Source organism: Podarcis tiliguerta (genome assembly GCF_965153285.1).
Source record: "Podarcis tiliguerta genome assembly, chromosome: 2".
Taxonomy (NCBI): Eukaryota; Metazoa; Chordata; class Lepidosauria; order Squamata; family Lacertidae; genus Podarcis; species Podarcis tiliguerta.
Window position 1 is genome coordinate 111,685,820 of NC_139535.1, and position 19,361 is coordinate 111,705,180.

General features: G+C 48.2%; 2 protein-coding genes across 6 annotated transcripts in view; one reads left to right on the forward strand and one right to left on the reverse strand.

Moving 5' to 3' along the window:
- Positions 1-1,341: 1,341 nt before the first annotated feature.
- Positions 1,342-5,049, forward strand: LOC310671676 (THO complex subunit 1-like). Its single transcript, XM_083428075.1, has 2 exons — positions 1,342-1,753; positions 4,288-5,049. The coding sequence occupies exons 1-2, from the start codon at positions 1,420-1,422 to the stop codon at positions 4,572-4,574; spliced, it is 621 nt and encodes a 206-aa protein (XP_083284201.1). The 5' UTR covers positions 1,342-1,419; the 3' UTR covers positions 4,575-5,049.
- Positions 5,050-9,475: 4,426 nt separating this feature from the next.
- CSAD (cysteine sulfinic acid decarboxylase) overlaps positions 9,476-19,361 on the reverse strand; it is a 742,174-nt gene continuing 732,288 nt past the window's right edge. For all 5 annotated transcript variants that reach the window (XM_083427685.1, XM_083427687.1, XM_083427686.1 and 2 more), the window contains 5 exons: positions 16,219-16,300; positions 12,578-12,777; positions 12,357-12,408; positions 11,031-11,120; positions 9,476-10,077 (listed from right to left, as the gene is read on the reverse strand). In XM_083427685.1, the coding sequence (XP_083283811.1) occupies positions 9,904-10,077; positions 11,031-11,120; positions 12,357-12,408; positions 12,578-12,777; positions 16,219-16,300 (598 nt within the window). In that variant the 3' untranslated portion in view covers positions 9,476-9,903. The remainder of the gene's footprint in view (positions 10,078-11,030; positions 11,121-12,356; positions 12,409-12,577; positions 12,778-16,218; positions 16,301-19,361) is intronic.

Sequence of the window (19,361 nt, forward strand, 5' to 3'; positions counted from 1 at the left end):
GCTTTTGCAGCTAAAGATATACAGCAAAATACATAACCAAAAAGGTTATGCCTTTGCAGCTAAAGATATACAGCATTTCCAGACATCCTGCTAAAATTACATGATTGTGTAGTCATTTTTTAAAAGAACCCGTTCTCTGGCTATCAGCTGTTTTCTGGGAAATGGGGCCTGGAATGGGCTGCCACAGCTGCTTGGGGCTCAGTTGGCTGAGCTGAAACTGGCTGATCCGAGGCTGGTGTAAGTTCAAAAAGGGGTCCTTCCTGTTCAGCTCAGCTACCTTACCTGGCAATCCAGTGTAGAACACTATTTTAAAGGCTGGTTTTCCCTTGGCAAGGGACATGGGTGGCGCTGTGGGTTAAACCACAGAGCCTAGGACTTGCCAATCAGAAGGCTGGCAGTTCGAATCCCTGTGATGGGGTGAGCTCCCGTTGCTCGGTCCCTGCTCCTGCCCACCTAGCAGTTCGAAAGCACATCAAAGTGCAAGTAGATAAATAGGTACCGCTCCAGCGGGAAGGTAAACGGCGTTTCCGTGCGCTGCTCTTGTTCACCAGAAGTGGTTTAGTCATGCTGGCCACATGAGCTGTACGCCGGCTCCCTCGGCCAATAAAGCGAGATGAGCGCCGCAACCCCAGAATCGGCCACGACTGGACCTAATGGTCAGGGGTCCCTTTACCTTTCCCTTTCCCTCTGCCAGGCTTAGAGAGGGCTGCTGCTGGACACACTTTGGATCTGATCTAACATTACTTGAACTGTCATTCAAGTGGTATGTGTGTGTTTTGTGATTATGTGGGCTGGGGCTGACCTGCCCTCCACCCCCAATATTTTATTCAAGTTGGCACCCCTTGCGAATCCAGTCTGAGGTCACTCCTCGCCCTAGCGGGAGATGCGCCGGGCATTAAAGCTGGTACGTTTTGAGCGCAAAGGGCGCAAATTCAAGCACTCCCCCGCAATTCTTTTCAGCTCCAGAACTGGAGCTCGCGTGCAGATCCTTAGACACAAACGGCTTTCTTGATTTCAGCAGCCCAATCTAAGGAGGGGGGGGGGAGCTTTTACTTGTTGCTGCTCGAGACACCGATGAAGAGATGGAAAAAAGTCCTCGTTGATCATCTACCACTACAAACCACCCGGAGATCATCCCCATCTACTTTCTGCCCGTCCCTGAAAAAAATCCACCCTAGTCCGCGCCCCTGAAAAAGAAAAAAAAAGCACAACTCCCCCCCCCCCCGCAGCCTTGGCACCGCCCCGCCCCAACTTCCTGGAAACTCCAGTTCCACCAAATCGAAAGCGGCAGTGCTGTTGCAGCCCGCCTTTCCGCGCGCCCTCTGCTGCTCACGTCACTAGGGAGGGGATTTCCCGCGTGGTCCTTTGTCTTGGATAAGTGTGTGTGTGTTTTATCTGGACTGGGCACCCGCTCTTTCAATGGCGGCTGCGAGAGAGCGGTTGCTGCAGATCCTCGACGATCTGACGGACGAAGAGCTCCGCAAATTCGTCTTCTACCTGGAATCCATCCCGGACCCATCTGTCCGAATCCCTCGGCGGAAGCTAGAGAAAGTCTCGCCGGTCGAGCTAGCCGAGCTGCTTGCGCGCTATTTTCCCGGGAAAGAATTAGAAGTCGCCGCCCACGCGCTGGGAAAGATACCCAGGAAGGATCTTCTGCGGAACCTCCTACCCGACGTAGCAGGGGGCGATCGCCAGAGCGGAAGGGGGACCCCTGCGATGAAAGCCTCGATAGACCTCGTGGAAGCAGCTCCAGGTGAGTACTGTATAGGTGGGCACAGGTGGGCACAGCCCGAACCCACAGGGAGAGCTCGGAGCAGGGAGGGGGGTAGAGGTTTTGCTGTCTAGGACAGGGGTACCAACTTGAATGAAATTTTGGGGAGGGTAACCCGCCCCGCCCCACCGCACCCCACATAATCGATCATATGGCATGGTGAACACTAACTATTTGAATGTGCTTCTACTTTGAGAGGGCCCGGCCCCCTCAAATGTTTTATTGGGGGGAGTTGGCTCCTATGGTCCAGGACTCCCATTTTGTCTAGGGCAGGGGAAGAGAAATTGCGGGCCTCCCCCCTCCCCATCTTTGTGGGACTGTTGCTCTCTTGATGCCTGATCGTTGGCTATGCTGGGTGGGGCAGATGGGAGTTGAAGTCCAGCAACATCTGCGCAAGTGACTTCCAGGAAACGTTCAGAGTATGCTTCACAGCAAGCAAAACTACTTATACACATATGTACAGAGGTGTGTACCTAGTGTGTACGTACAGAGGTGTGTACCTCCAGTGTGGACCTAGTCAGGTAACATGCAATGTTGCACTGGATTTTCTTCCCTTATCAAATTATTCCTGGATCTGGCAGGAATTGCAGGTTGCTGCTTAGATAAAGAGGACGTTGTGCAGATGTAAATAAATAGAGACCCAAGTAGCATCATATCCACATTAAACTGCTGTGCAGATGAGCCCATTCCTCTCTACTGGGATCTTGGTTTCCAACTGGGCAGGAAGTGGAAGGGTGGGGAGGGAAAGGATAGTCCATCTGGAGCAGGTTTTGAGGTGTGTGCTTTGCCTGTACCCCTCATCTCTTCCTGGAACGTTCCTCAAATGCCCTGGGCGCACCCTTGTTCCAGCGCCCATACAGATAAAAAAAATTTCTGATGTCCAACTTACCGTATTTTTCGCCCCATAGGGCGCACCTAGTTTTTTGGGGGGAAGGGAATAAAGAAAAAAAATTATTCCCTCCCCCGACGCGGGGCTGGGGCGGGGGAAGCCCGAGCTTCCCCCGACCCCAGCCCCCAGAACAGGCTGCTATCCGCAAGCCTGGGGAGACCGGCGTGACTTCCCATCGGTCTCCCAAGGCTTGCAGATATCTGCCCAAAGCCCGGGGCGCGCTCTGCTGCGCTCCCCAGGTTTCGGGCTGCAGGCTACTGTCCGCAATCCTTGGGAGCCCAGCGGGAACTCCTGCGGGCTCCCAAGGCTTGCAGATAGCTTCCTGAAGCCTGGAGAGCGAGAGGGGTCATTGCGCACCGACCCCTCTTGCTCTCCAGGCTTCAGCGAAAGCCCGCATTCGCCCCATAGGACGCGCACACATTTCCCCTTCATTTTTGGAGGGGGAAAAGTGTGTCCTATAGGGCGAAAAATACGGTAAATCTAGGACTCAGCCCCAGACCAGGATGAGTGGGTGAGCTTCCACAACAGGTCTGAACCCTTACTAGAAATTCCAGCTCATATTATCAGGCAGGGATCCTGTGCCTTTAACATCTTCACAACAAGCAGGAATTCACATGGGATAACTTTTCTGACATGGGAAGAACTTCATGGGTTGATTTCGGCTCGTGGTGCAGCTTTTAAAGCAGGAGGGGGCCCTTTCAGATGGTGCCGGAGTTCATTTCCCATCAGCGCCAGGCAGCTTGGCACAATGGTCAGGGTGTTGGGAGTTGCAGCCTAACAATAATCTGAAGGGCAGCAGATACCGTATTTTTCGCTCCATAAGACGCACCTGACCATAAGATGCATCTAGTATTTAGAGGGTGAGTGCAAGGGGGGGGGATTCTTTAAAGGGAGCACTGAGCAGAGCCTGTATGCTTCCCAGGCTCTGCTCAGCGTTCCCTTTCATAAGCCGCACGGAGCGTGTGTGCGGCGCTTGCAGGCTTTTCCCCAAGGAGGGAGAAGGGCAGCCCATCACTGACGGGTTGCCCTTCTCTCTCCTCGGGAAAAAGTCCCCAAGAGCCGCACACATGCTCCTCGCAGCTCTTTAAAGGGAGCACGGCTCTTGCTGGCTTTTGCGAGAGGTGGGGAAAGGGACAGAGCGCGGCTAAGCCAGAAGCTAGAACAGTGAGAGGGAGTGCTGCGCAGCGATCTCTCTCGCTGTTCTGGCTTCTGGGATAGCTGCGCAGCCTGCATTCGCTTCATTAGACGCACACACATTTCCCCTTACTTTTTAGGAGGGAAAAAGTGTGTCTTATAGAGCAAAAAATACGGTACCTTTTCCTTATCTTAAAGGCTCATAAAGCGTTTTCCTTGCCTAGCCACTGCCTTGTATCTTGCTTGTTGCTTGTTTTGTTATAAACATCTAAATACCCAGAGGAATACACAATATTAAGCAAAGAATAAAAAGGAGGCATTGTTAAAAGCCACAGCAAAAATCTCAGTTGGGAAGCTTTCCTGTTTGGTTGCCTGGATCTCATCCTCAGGCAAATCATTTTTAGCAATCTTGCCAATGAAGCGAACATAAAGCACCATGTTAGCTCTGCTCTTCTGCCTCTCATAATCTTCCTTCCTTCTCGCTATTTTGCAGTGCAACCCAGTCAGGTTTCGCAGCAGCAGCTCATGAAGCTAGCCAAGAAGTTGGGCAGGAAATGGAAGACGATTGCCATCGAGTTCCTGGGGGTGGAAAATTCACGCCTGGAGCAGATCGAAGAGGAGAATCACAAGGACGTGGCCATGCAAGCTTTCTACATGCTTTGGGACTGGAGGAACCGTGAGGGAGGGCAGGCCACTGCAGCCAATTTATACCTTATTCTCAACCAAGATGGAGTGAATCTTGACCTTGACGCATATGCATTCCTGAAAGAGAGTGCCTGAAAGAGTTATTGAAAGGCAGAAAACCACCTAACAGTCTTTTCCAGCAACTCAGGCTTTCCAGATACCTTTCCCAATGCAAGTGAACACAGATTATAATGATTTATGTTGACCGATGTTTACGCTCATATGACTGAGCTGCATGGGGTGTGGGGTGGGTGTTCGAAATCAGCCAAGTGCCCGGCGCATTTTGCACCTGACTATTGGCCACGTGCAGGGACGCGGGTGGCGCTGTGGTCTAAACCACAGAGCCTAGGGCTTGCCGATTGGAAGGTCGGCGGTTCGAATCCCCGCGACGGGGTGAGCTCCCGTTTTTCAGTCCCAGCTCCTGCCCACCTAAGCAGTTCGAAAGTACGCCAAGTGCAAGTAGATAAATAGGTACCACTCTGGCGGGAAGGTAAACGGCGTTTCCGTGCGCTGCTCTGGTTCGCCAGAAGGGGTTTAGTCATGCTGGCCACATGACCAGCATGTCTGCGGACAAACGCCAGCTTCCTCAGCCTATAGAGCGAGATGAGCACGCATCCCCAGAGTCGTCCGCGACTGGACCTAACAGTCAGAGGTACCTTTACCTATTGGCCACTTGCAACCGAGTGGAGATACCTGGGCGCCAGGATGGCACCTGACATCACCACCTGAAGGTGCATGCCTGGGGATCATTGGATCTTGACTGTTTTCACATACTAATACCCCATCCTGTAGAATTCTATCAGTTATATTTTATCTGCTCATTCCGCAGGGCCTGTAAGACAGAGCTGTTCCACCAGGCCTTTGGTCAGGGCGCAGCCTGACCCCCTCCTCTTGCAATCTGCACAGAATTTTGCTTAATGGTTGCCATCAATTTGATTTTAATAAATTTTTATAATGAAAGGTTTTTAGAATGTTGGATTATTTTGATTGTTGTTAGCCGCCCTGAGCCCAGCTTCGGCTGGGGAGGGCGGGGTATAAATAAAATTTATTATTATTATTATTAATTCCAGGAACCAAAATACTTTCCCCATACAGCCTGAGCAGTGAACAACTTTACAGCTAACTGTTGTAACTTGTCTTCACTTAGCCTGTCCCACTGCCCTGGTCACAGTTGTGAAGAATATTTTTACGTTTTGAATGGCCCCTGTCACCATTGAGAAAAAGAGGTCAGAATAGGCCAATATATATGTGGACTGTCCCTGGATCAAGTGACTTTTCTTCCTTAAGGTCTCAAAGCTCTTAACCTAGCTCAAGGTTGTCATCTGAACCAGCCAGATGCTTAACTGATAATCAATCATAGTCAGTGCATCCTTTGAAAAATAAGACTTCAGAGCTGTCTTGCCCCAAAAATGGCAACTAGGCATTCTCTTTTGGCAACTCTAACCCTGGTTTAAGGAGCCACTTGGCGTCTAGCTTATACATTTGAGTTTTTAACACTGGTTCTGGTGCACAATAGTGGTAGACACCTTGCTGAGTGAGCTCTGCTGCCAAGCCAGCTTGGGGGGGGTGAGATTCCCACAGAACTGAACAACCACCCCCCTTTTTCCAACAAAGATGGACTCAGGCTCAGTTTCAAGAAGCAGGGATTGCATAGACTGAGGGACTTCTCTAAGAATGGAACCTCATAGAATCATAGAGTTGGAAGAGACCACAAGGGCCATCGAGTCCAACCCCCTGCCAAGCAGGAAACACCATCAGAGCACTCCTGACATATGGTTGTCAAGCCTCTGCTTAAAGACCTCCAAAGAAGGAGACTCCACCACACTCCTTGGCAGCAAATTCCACTGTCGAACAGCTCTTACTGTCAGGAAGTTCTTTCTAATGTTTAGGTGGAATCTTCTTTCTTGTAGTTTGAATCCATTGCTCCGTGTCCGCTTCTCTGGAGCAGTAGAAAACAACCTTTCTCCCTCCTCTATGTGACATCCTTTTATATATTTGAACATGGCTAGCATATCACCCCTTAACCTCCTCTTCTCCAGGCTAAACATGCCCAGCTACCTCTCTGGAAGGCAGTTCCATTATAATACTTCTGAAAGTGCCACAAACACCCTGGCTGCCATTATGCCAGGTCATCCTTATGAAGGAACTTATTCTTACTCTGTTTTAGTATGTGCTGGATGCCACCCAGAGTGGCTAGGGCATGGGTAGGCAAACTAAGGCCCAGGGGCCGGATCCGGCCCAATCACCTTCTAAATCTGGTCCGTGGACAGACCGGGAATCAGCATGTTTTTACATGGGTAGAATGTGTCCTTTTATTTAAAATGCATCTCTGGGTTATTTGTGGGGCCTGCCTGGTGTTTTTACATGAGTAGAATGTGTGCTTTTATTTAAAATGCATCTCTGGGTTATTTGTGGGGCACAGGAATTCGTTCATTCCACCCCCAAAAAATATAGTCCGGCCCCCCACAAGGTCTGAGGGACAGTGGACTGGCCCCCTGCTGAAAAAGTTTGCTGACCCCTGGGCTAGGGAAACCCAGCGAGATGAGCAGGGTAGAAATAATAAAATTATTATCATTATCACAGAGCAATCAAACAGATCTTTAACTGAGCCAGTGTGGTTACTGGTTAGAGTGTCAGAGTAGGGCCTGGGAGACCAGAGTTCGAATTTCCACTCAGCCACGAAGCTCACCTTGGGCCCAGTCACTGCCCCTCAGCCTAACCTACCTCACAGGGTTGTTGTGGGGCTTAAATGAGATGGAAGGGAGAACCATGTACATCACTTTGAGCCCCTTGGAGAAAAAATGTGGCTATAAATGCAATAAACTCAGCTTGAGGGGCTGGTGTTGCTATCTGAGAGCTCTTCTAAGGGCCTAGTCTTGCAAATTTGTTATTCTCAATGCCAGGTCTACTGACCTGCTTCAGATAATTATGGCCTGAGGACATGGTACGAGTACAGAACCAGGAGAATAAGCCATGGCGGGGCAACCATCTTCACACCAAAGATACAGGAAAACAGCCTCAATATGGTGTTTGCTGGCACTACAGTTTTTATGGGACGGGGCTCTAAACTGTGTGGGTTCTGTGACCCCTCTGGTAGAAACATTTTGGGTCTCTGTATTGTATGAAAACTATTTTCTTTTTCGGATGCGAAGACAACAGTTATGAGTTGCAACAAGATATATCGCCACCTGAGTTAGGTGTCTTCCTTTTAGTTGTTTCTCCTTTTTTCTTTTGCAATGGAATATTCACAAGCCGACATTGTTATGCTATTGATAAATACGTACATAAAAAAGACTGAGCTACTTACCTTTCCTCCCAAACCTTCCCCTGCTGGATCCCTCTCCATGTCTGACAATGTTAACCTCATTAACCCTGTTAACATACAGCCTTGGCTGCTATCTCTGTGATGTTTTTGCCCTTTTTTGCTTCCAAACTGCTCAGTGCTCTCATGCAGTGTTAATCCTCCTCCACACCTCAGAACACGACAAAACACTTATCATCCCACCCACAATTATTCAAAAGAAACACCTGACCGTGACTCCTAGTGGCTCAAGAAGTTGGTACAGTGGTACCTTGGGTTAAGTACTTAATTCATTCCAGAGGTCCGTACTTAACCTGAAACTGTTCTTAACCTGAAGCACCACTTTAGCTAATGGGGCCTCCCGCTGCCAACACGCTGCCGGAGCACGATTTCTGTTCTCATCCTGAAGCAAAGTTCTTAACCTGAAGCACTATTTCTGGGTTAGTGGAGTCTGTAACCTGAAGCGTATGTAACCTGAGGTACCACTGTATTGAGCATTCTGGAAAGGCCAGCAGGTTGTTAGCTTTCTACAAAACTTGGCACAAAACGTGGGCACTGGTCCCACGAAGATACAATAGTGTTGGTTGTTCTGAGCGTTGATGGGCAGTTTTGGAAGAGAATATAAGGAGAGAAATAGCACTAACGTGGCTGTTTAATAAACAGGGGGTCACTAATTAACCAATCCTGTTCAAAACTGAATGTTCAAGTGAACAAACTGCTGCCCTATAATGAAAGAAATGGCAGCTGCATCCCAAAAAATTCGGAAGCATTCCAGGAAAGCAGGGCACCCGAGAGCCTTCGCTCTCTCCTGGCCTTGAAAGTGGGCAAAAGGGGTGAGGAAGTTGCGTTATACCAAAGGTCAAGACTGTGTTTAAATTAATAGATTTTCCGAACATATCCAGAATACTGCTGTCTCTAGCAGTGTCTGAGCGGAAATCAGTGTCTGGGTGGAAATCCAGATGTATGGCAGCCCATGTATGGTAGTGCCAAAAAAGCTCAACAACTTTTCTGTCCGGATTTTCACTGTTTGAAATACGGCACCCCTAATCTATGGAAGTCACATTCATTAATTTCAACTTGTGAGTATGGACTCAGCTACATTAGTCAAAAAATGTGTTATAAACATGCAACACCAGGTGGCGCTGGAGAGCAAAAAAAATATCTGTGCGGATTTTTACATAGCGTTTCTTTTTCTTTTGTTACAACGATTTAATTTCTACTTATTTATAACATTTTTTCCTGTGCGTAGATGCACCCTATGACTAAGGTTGGACCCAACCCTGCCTGGTCATCTAGCCTGGCAATATCTACTGTGGGTGGCTGTGGCTCGCTTCAGAGTCTCAGGCAGACAGCCCCTCACTCTCCCCCCCCCCCCCCGCACCACTTCCTGGTTCTGTTTTTAAACAGGAGACACCAGGGACATTCTGCAGGCCAAGCGGAATTTGTCCTGGGCCTCAAGCTCAATTTTTGGCATCTGTTGATTTCTTAGTGTTTGATAAGTTTCCCAGCTTGTTTCCTACGTGCATCAGGCCCAAATGCAACATTGAGTTTAGGCTGGAAGCTCCTTGGAGGCAGGGATCTTTCTGTTTTTCTTTATCAAACTCTACAAGGTCACCAAGGGTGCTCCATGAAGCAAAGCAAAAAAGCAGTGCTTTGTGGTTGGGGTTTTTTTATTTAAAAAAACACTAGAAAAAGAGAGGGATGAAAACAGATTTTTAATCAAATTCTCATTTTAAAAGAGAAAGCAAGGTTTGTGCAAGCAGGCCAGAGAACGGGTCTTTGGGGTCTTTTTGTTCTTCTGCAGTGGGTCTTGGGTGCTGACTGTTGCTTCCTCCTCCATGTCTCACCTTCCACTTCCATAAACTCCTTGCAGCAGCCTCGGCTGTTCCCCTTTCCGAAGAAGGAAGGCCCGGTGGCGTTCCAGGTATGATTGATGTTTATGTGAAGAGGGATGAGGTGAGAATGGAGTGAAGTGAGCTGGAGGCCCTGGCAAGTTGCGGCTTCTGCTGCTTCTTGTAAGGTTTGCAGAGGGAGGCGGTGGAGAAAGAAAACCCAAGGCTCCTGGATTTCAGGTGTAAAGTCCCCCCCGCATTGCCAAAGGGTCCAGAGAAGTGGGCAGAGCTGCTACAGGTCTCTTCCGAGCCTCTCGATCTCGTCGAGGAAGAAGTCCAAGTCCTCTCGGGTGACTGCAGGGTTCGTCACCACCTGGCGGAAGAAGTTGACTCTGTTGCCGAGGGGCTGGTAGCTCACCATCATGGACCCTTTCTTCATCATCCGCTCCTTGATCATAGGAGCTACCTAAACCCGGGCAAAGAAGGAACCCAGTCTCAGAGTTTGGTTGGATACTGGGACGCAGCACCCACCCAGCCCAGTTTAGAAGAATGAGCACATGCACAATGAGCAATATCCACGGCCTCCTCTCAGAGTGGACCATTTCCTTTACAGCAGCGGTTCTCAACCTGTGGGTCCCCAGATGTTGTTGGGCTACAACTCCCATCATTGCTGAGCTCTGGCCTAGCTGTCTAGGGGTGATGGGAGTTGTAGTTCAACAACATCTGGGGACCCACAGGTTGAGAAAGGCTGCACAGGATTCTCAACACTCCCAGTACATTTCCGAGCACAATTCAAAGTGTTGATGCTGACCTTTAAAGCCCTAAATGGCCTCAGCCCAGTATACCTGAAGGAGTGTCTCTACCTCCATCATTCAGCCCGGACACTAAGGTGCAGCTCCAAGGGTCTTCTGGCAGTTCCCTCACTACAAAAAGTGGAGTTGCAGGGAAGCAGGCAGAGGGCCTTCTTGGTTGTGGCACCCGCCCTGTGGAGCGCCCTCCCATCAGATGTCAAGGAAATAAACAACTACAGTCATACCTCGGGTTGAATGTGCTTCGGGTTGAGCATGTTTGAGTTGCGCTCCGTGGCAACCCAGAAGTAACGGAGCGCGTTACTTCCGTGTTTAGCCGCTTGCGCATGAGCAGACGCTCAAAATGGCGTCACGTGCATGCGCAGAAGTGGCAAAAAGCGACACGTGTGTGTGCAGACGTGCAGTCACTAGTTATGTTTGCTTCTAGATGCGAACAGGGCTCCGGAACAGATCCCGTTCGTATCCAGAGGTACCACTGTATCTGACTTTTAGAAGACACCTGAAGGCAGCCCTGTTTAGGGAAGTTTTTAATGTTTGGTATTTTTAATATTCTGTATAAATAAATTATTATTATTATTATTATTATTATTATTATTATTATTATTATTACCTTGCCCAATCTCAGACAGTAATCTGTGCATCCCTCCTTCCCGCGTAGGCTGGGAGGCACGTACCAAAAGCACAGATTGATGAATTCCGGCTAAAAGAAAAGAGGGACAAGACATCTTAAGGGAAGTGTTCAGGACTATATTTCTCCTACACACCCATCCCCTGTGAAGCGTGAAGTTCTGGGAACCCTGGTTTATATTTCAATAGCATACACCCCCTATCTGCAATAGTGCATCTTTATCCTGTCAATCATCAGGTGCCTTGAGAGTTCAAGCCAGGCTCAGGGTGACCTCGGATCTTACTGCTGCAAAGTGCAAAAATTATAGATAGAAGTGACCTGTTTTATAAGGTTTAGATCTTCGTGCTTGGTGCCACAGGATGCCTGGTGTCTGGCGGATGGGCATGTTTCATCCAAAACACTAAAGAAGGATGCCAAGGCTCAAATTTGTTCGGCAGCTTTGGTGGTTGATTGCAGGTGAGGAATCAGCCTGCAGCTCCGAGTGAAGAGTGTGTGCTTTGCATGCGGAGTGCTCTGAGTTCAGTTCCTGCCTTCTCTAAAATAACCTCAATGAGGACTAGTAAAGGTCCCCCCACAAAGACAGTTGCACTGCTTAAGGGCTTGAGGAATCATTGGTCCAACATTACAAACAACACCTTCATAGGTGTTGTCGTTGTTTAGTCGTTTAGTCATCTCCGACTCTTTGTGACCCCCTGGACCAGAGCACACCAGGCACTCCTGTCTTCCAGTGCCTCCCGCGGTTTGGTCAAACTCTTGTTCGTAGGTTTGAGAACACTGTCCAACCACCTCGTCCTCTGTCGTCCCCTTCTCCTTGTGCCCTCCATCTTTCCCAACACCAGGGTCTTTTCCAGGGAGTCTTCTCTTCTCATGAGGTGGTCAAAGTACTGGAGCCTTAGCTTCAGGATCTGTCCTTCCAGTGAGCACTCAGGGCCGATTTCCTTCAGAATGGAGAGGTTTGATCTTCTTGCAGTCCATGGGACTCTCAAGAGTCTCCTCCAGCACCAGAATTCAAAAGCATCAATTCTTCGGCGATCAGCCTTCTTTATGGTCCAGCTCTCACTTCCATACATCACTACTGGGAAAACCATAGCTTTAACTATATGGGCCTTTGTTGGCAAGGTGATGTCTCTGCTTTTTAAGATGCTGTCTAGGTTTGTCATTGCTTCATAGGTGTAAGACTAGTCAAAGAATAGTGAAAGTCTCAGCAAGCCTAGGGGCGCCCTTCTGTGTCCTAGGGTTGAGCCCTACCACCGAATACAGACTCTGAGACTGAGGCCTGTCGAGTCCTGGAGCTCAAGCACTTCTTACCTCTATCACCAGCTGAAAGCCTTCTCTCTTCTTGATCTCATCAGCCAGGTACCTAGCGGAGGGAAGGAGGAGAAGGCCAGGAAACTGGGATGAGCTCTGTAACATTCACCTGCCGGCAACTAGGCAATGGAGGTGTCATCCCGATTCCCTTGGCTTTGAGAAAGGACAAATTGAAAGGGAGACCACCCACCCCGATCCCACCCTTACCCCGCAAGGCGCACCTGGTCATGGCAAAGGCTCTGTCGACTCTCTGCTCTAACCCCCTGGTGCCATTGGCCTTCCACATCAGCCACAGCTTGAAGCAGTCAACTTTGCGGCCACACTGGATGGTCTGGTCCCCCCTGTCGTAAGTCCTGTTGTAGAACTTGTCCGTCTGGAATAGGTAAGTGGCTTCAGCGCAGTGGCATCTCTGCAGCAGGCCCTGCCAGGGAGGAGAAGCCAAAACAGAATTTTAAAAAAGCATGTTCCTACGTTCTATTGTAATGCATTCCTGCCTTCCCCTGCCTGGTCCATTAAAATGGCTTTTGATCATTCTCTAGAACCCCTTCTTCGCATGTCTCTTCCATGAGAGGCCCAGAAGGCATCAACACGAGAGCGGGGACTTTTCCGTGCTGGCACCCTGCTTGTGGAATGCTCTCCCCAGGGAGGCTTGCTTGGTGCCTTCATTACATATCTTTAGCTGCTAGTCAAAAACATTCCTCTTCTCTCAGGCCCTTGGGTACTTAAATAGTCTAGTGGTCTTTTAAATTGTTTTTGTTCGTTATTATGCTATGTCATTTGTGTTTCTATATTGTAAACTGCCCTGTAATCTTCGGATGAAGGGCGGGATTGATATTTAATCAATCAATCAATCAATCAATCAATCAATAGTTAGCGTGGCTTTCAACCACAGTTAAGAAATACACAGGATAAAACCACGAAATTAAAAAAAAAAAAAAGATCAGGAGACTCAATAACTTTTGGGACTTTAGAACTGGAGCAAGACCAGGCTTCCACAGGGAAAAACAACAACAACCACAATACAGGACACACTTCCACAACCTTGGGCACTCCAAAGGTTTTGGACTCCAAATCCCATCATCCACAGTCAGCATCATGTTTTGGAGTACAGTTCCCATCAGCCCTAGCCAGTATCATGTGGATGATGGGAATCGTAGTCCAAAACACCTGGAGGCCACCGGATTGGGGAAAGCTGGTTGATGGAGACAGCTGTTTCTCCACATCCCAGGTAGGTGCAGTTCAAAAGCGGGCAGGACACAGACTACATGGAAATGGCGGAAATGACGAGCACAATCCGAGACCAGGGAGAAGAGTCGATGGAAGAAGATTGGAAAAAAAGTAAAGTATATTTACAGAAATATTGCAAAATTAATGAATGTTAGAAGAAGACTGGAATGAAGTTATATGGTTTAAGCAGAAATGTTATAAAGAATTAAGCAAAAACTGATTGTTAATGGGCTAAAGTGGAAAATTTAAAGTTAGATTGTGTTAAGATAAATTATAGAACAAAAATTGAGAAAGAGGGAAAGGATTTGCTGAATTAGCTAATTTGAACTAGAATACAAAAAAGGGAGGTGTGAGGAAGTCGAGGAAACAAGTAAATGAAAGATAAAGATATGGAAATTGGATGTGTTTTGAAATGTTTTTGTTTTTTCTTGTTGCTTTGATGTACTGTTTTTCTTTCTATTTTTGATGTATTGTTTGTTAAAAAAAAATTTATTGTTTTTTTTTCTTTCTCTCATACTTTCTTTCTGTAACTATAAAACTTCTAATAAATATTATTTTTTTAAAAAAAGTGGGCAGGACACAAAGGGAAGTGTCTCCACTGCAATCTCAAGGACCACCTCATTGCTTATGAGCTGGGCTACTCTTAATAATAATAATAAATTTTTATTTGTATCCCGCCATCCCGAGCCGAGGCCGGGCTCAGAGTGGCTAACATCATAAAAACAACACAATATGCATAAAAACAGACATCAATTAATTCTCTTTGAGAAGTCCTGGTCTTGAGGTGGAAGTGGGACCTTGGAAATCTGAGAGACAAACATCCACCCTGCCCGGGCCAATGAGACCTCACCGAGACGGGTAGGACTAGGGCCATGTGTAGTCAAGGATTCCACTCCCCGCCCCATAAAAAAAATCTGTCTGAATCTAAGCTCCAATTTATTTTTTAAGTGTCTATCCCTTATGATTGCAAATGGTTGTTTCAGAGTCAGGGGGCAGCTGGGGACTGTTTGCCTTACTCAGAGGGCGGGGGCTTTGGGATTCTTCTGCATAGCTCCCCCCTTGCGATAGCTAGCAGAAACACAATAAATTCTGCACAACCAATAAGCAAATATATGCAAATCTGTATATATCTTTGGCACAGCGTACACACACACAGAGACCTCACCTTGACTTTTGGGTGGACAAGGCCACATTTCCTCAGGGGTCAAGTTCTCAAGCTGGTTGTGAGTGGGGGGCCAAAACGAGTGGTATGGGGGGGACACAGACCAAAGTGTGGCATGCAATCCACTGGGAGCAGTCAAATACAGCATTCTTTGTTTTCCTAGAGTGGACATGCAAGGGGATGTTGGTCCAGCCAGTGGAACTTCCTGTTACACCTGGCTGGAGCATCCTTCCTTGCATGTGACTAGTGGGTGGGTGTAACCTTTCCAGACCAGGTAAAAGGACAAGGCATGCTGCCACTCCCTCTCTTCCTCCATCTTCCTTTCGTCCTGCGAACTTCCTGGACTAAACTGCTGACTGCCAGGCAAGCAGTCCCCCAGGTCATCTCCCTTATGGGGTAAACCTTTTTGTATATGTTTGTAACTTTAAGCCTAAAGCCTGCCTTCAGGGATCACACTGTGCTCTGCCTGATCGTGAGTCAACTTTCTTTTTATTGCTTATGAATAAGACTGTGGTGTCTTTATTCTTTTAGGAGGGATTCAAGGGGTCTTACCAGGAAATATTAGAACAGATTGAATTGCTTTTTGCCTGCAGACTGTCTTGCCAGAGTGGTGCATGCTCTAGTTATCTCTCGCTTGGACTACTGCAATGTGCTCTACGTGGGGCTACCTTTGAAGGTGACCCGGAAACTACAACTAATCCAGAATGCGGCAGCTAGACTGGTGACTGGGAGCAGCTGCCGAGACCATATAACACCTGTCTTGAAAGACCTACATTGGCTCCAAGTACGTTTCCGAGCACAATTCAAAGTGTTGGTGCTGACCTTTAAAGCCCTAAATGGCCTCGGTTCAGTATATCGTCTCCACCCCCATTGTTCTGCCCGGACACTGAGGTCCAGCGCCGAGGGCCTTCTGGAGGTTCCCTTACTGCGAGAAGCCAAGTTACAGGGAACCAGGCACAGGGCCTTCTCGGTAGTGGCGCCCTCCCTGTGGAACGCCCTCCCACCAGATGTCAAAGAGAAAAACAACTACCAGACTTTTAGAAGACATCTGAAGGCAGACCTGTTTAGGGAAGCTTTTGACGTTTAATAGACTACTGTATTTTAATATTTTGTTTGGAACCGCCCAGAGTGGCTGGGGAAACCCAGCCAGATGGGCAGGGTATAAATAATAAGTTGTTGTTGTTGTTGTTGTTGTTGTTGTTGTTGTTGTTGTTGTTATGAAACTCACACAAATTTGCAACCAGTTTTCTGCTGTGTAAAGGGGGAATGCACTCTGCTAAGTAAAGGAACTTGCTAGCACAAGTTAGGAAAGATATTAATAAACAATATATCCTCTCCTGCCACCTTCAACATTCCAACAAAAAGTGGTTAGGACACTGCCGTCTCTTTTCTTCATTTCTCCCCCCTTCCTTGCCACTCACATGACATTAGGCCAGTTCCTTAAGCTGAATCATCCCCAGCCCAAATACCTACGGAGCTGTCTCGCAGCAGGAAGGCAGAACACTGCAGCCCAGTCATAAGCATTTTGTGGGGATTCCAAGCCACAGAATCTGCCCTGTGTAGGGAAACAGAAGAACAACGCTATCACGGCTTGTTTTGACACGGAACGTATCCTATTCTAAGATGCAAGAAAATGCAAAGCGATGTTGTGGGAAGGGGGAGCGAACTGGGGGAGAAGAAAATGCAATATTGCAACGTAAACAAGGCTTTTCCAGAAGGAAACGTCTGTCGGTTTGACCTTCACATGTCAGGGCTTACAGCCCTGGGTGAATTTTGAGAATGCCCCAAATATATATTTTACTTATTCCGCCATTGTTTCGACAGACTCAGGCAAATGCTAACAGTATCAACATTCACCGATGGCTCTTTAGGCATTCACAGTTGTTTGGAATGATCAATACATATACTGTATGTGGCTGTTGACATCCACTGTAACCGTAAGGCGCTGGTGGAGGTCTTCACGCAGGAGTGGTGCCACCAGCACTCTGGTCTCCCAGACAAGACTCTGCCAGCTAAGAGTGCCCTCTGTGCTGCAGAACTGGTGTGGGCACTGCCATCTGAGCCCATAGCATGAAGATGGTCAGTTGAATTCACAAGCGAATGTAGATGCATAAAAACTTTCCATCAAAACCAACTTGTCGTGCTCAACAGCAACAAACATTCGCTCACCCTAAGTGTCTGGCACCTATCTGTAACAGGGGGAGGGGAGAGAACAATTGACAACCACTCTGTTAGGGAAACTATATGCTGTTGTCATAAATTAAAGCTAACGTATTTTTTGCACCATAACACTCACTTTTTTCCTCCTAGAAAGTAAGGGGAAACGTCTGTGTGTGTTATGGAGCGAATGCCTATGGGTGGCAGGGGGGATCTGCTGCAGTCGTGAGCAGAGGATCCATGGTTCCCCTTCCTTCCCTCCTCCGTGGCTCGCTTTGAAACAGCAAAGCAGGAGAAGAGCCACTGAGTGGGGAGGAGAGAGGGACAGAGAGCCTGCTTCTTTAAAGGAGCAAAGCGGGAGAGGAGAGGAGCCGCTTACACGAGTGTAAGTGGCTGCTGTCCGGTTGGTTCCTTTAAAGCAAGCAGGCTCTCTGTCCCTCTCTCCTCCCCACTCAGCTTGCTACATAGCAGCAAAGTTTTTCAGCTCGCTAAGCCGGGGATGAGCGGGGAGGAGGGAGAAAAGCAGAACCTGCTTGCTTTAAAGGAGCAAAGTGGGAGAGGAGAGGAGCCTTCTGCATTATTAGCAGCATCCTTCTCCACACACCCCATGCGTGCTCCTTCTCCCCTTAAACCCCTCTTCTGCATTATTAGCAGCATCCTTCTCCACACATCCCACGCGTGCTCTATCTCCCCTTAAACCCCTCTTCTGCATTATTAGCAGCATCCTTCTCCACACACCCCACGCGTGTTCCTTCTCCCCTTAAAGCCCTCTTCTGCATTATTAGCAGCATCCTTCTCCACACACCCCACACGTGTTCCTTCTCCCCTTAAACCCCTCTTCTGCATTATTAGCAGCATCCTTCTCCACATACCCCACGCGTGCTCCTTTTCCCTTGAGTGCTTTTCCTTCCCTCCCCACTTAAAACGTGGTTACAAAGCATGGATCCACATGGATCCTCAGGATTTTTGCACTGGGTCACCCCAAATTCACCATCAGATCACATAGCATGTCCATGGCTACATCTTCCACCAAAAAAATCACGCACCCACTGTTGCCTGGGGCCGCAGTGGTGCAAAAACGTGGTTACAAAGTATGGATCCTCAGGATTTTTGCATTGGGCTACTCCAAACTCACTGTCAGATCACATGTCTGTGGCCAAAGCATGAACCACAAAAATCATACATCCACTGTTTCGTTTAGAATATTTTTTTTCTTGTTTTCCTCCTCTAAAAACTACGCGCGTGTTATGGTCGGGTGCGTGTTATAGAGCGAAAAATACGGTACTTTTGTTTTGTTTTGTTCATTTGCAGATTTCTGCAGGGAGTTAAGGAGCCCAAGTTTCATCCTTCATCACCATCGTTCACTGTTCAGATATCAAGCATTCCAAATGCTGGCTTATCTTGCCAGCAGAGTCTGGATGTTAATGGCCTCATTTAAATTTAAAAATAAAACTGTGCTAAATCTTTAAAACATATGCCTTTCTTGGTCTGTCCCCAACTCAACAGCTTTGCGTATGCTAATGTTTTCGTAACCGTTAGAAACCACGCCAGGCTGTACCAAGCCTCTTTCAATGAGACCAGCCCCATATCTGACCTCCAGGCCATCTGTGACTGAATGGCGCTGTGGGTAAAAGCCTCAGCGCCTAGGGCTTGCCGATTAAAAGGTCGGCGGTTCGAATCCCCGCGGCGGGGTGCGCTCCCGTTGCTCGGTCTCAGCGCCTGCCAACCTAGCAGTTCGAAAGCACCTCCGGGTGCAAGTAGATAAATAGGGACCGCTTACTGGCGGGAAGGTAAACGGCGTTTCCGTGTGCTGTGCTGGCTTGCCAGATGCGGCTTTGTTACGCTGGCCACGTGACCCGGAAGTGTCTCCGGACAGCGCTGGCCCTCGGCCTCTTTGAGTGAGATGGGCGCACAACCCTAGAGTCTGTCAAGACTGGCCCGTATGGGCAGGGGTACCTTTACCTTTACCTCCCTGCCCAATGCATGTTTGCCTGATCTAGTGCCTGACTTCCAGCCTGCCTTGTTACTCCTTTGACCCATCCTGGAATTGGATCCCAGCAGCAGCCTGTTGCAAAATGATGCCCCGGACTTGACAGTAATATTATGAATGAAATATACTTGGAGTCGAGAGTGGATTTCATGCTCTTTATTCAGCTCATAGTGGTGAGGAGGAATGGAAGTTCCCCCAGAATGTCTGCTTTATATACCGTATTTTTCGCTGTATAAGATGCACCAGACCACAAGATGCACCCAGTTTTTGGAGGAGGAAAACAAGAAAAAAAATATTCTGAATGTCAGAAGCCAGAAGCCTTGGGGGGGGGGGGATATATTTTTTTTCTTTATCCCCCCCCCAAAAAAAAACCTAGGTGCGCCTTATGGGCCGGTGCGCCCTATGTGGCGAAAAATACAGTACTTTGATGTAGTGTTTGTTAATCTTTAGGTAGATCTTAGGGCCAGGA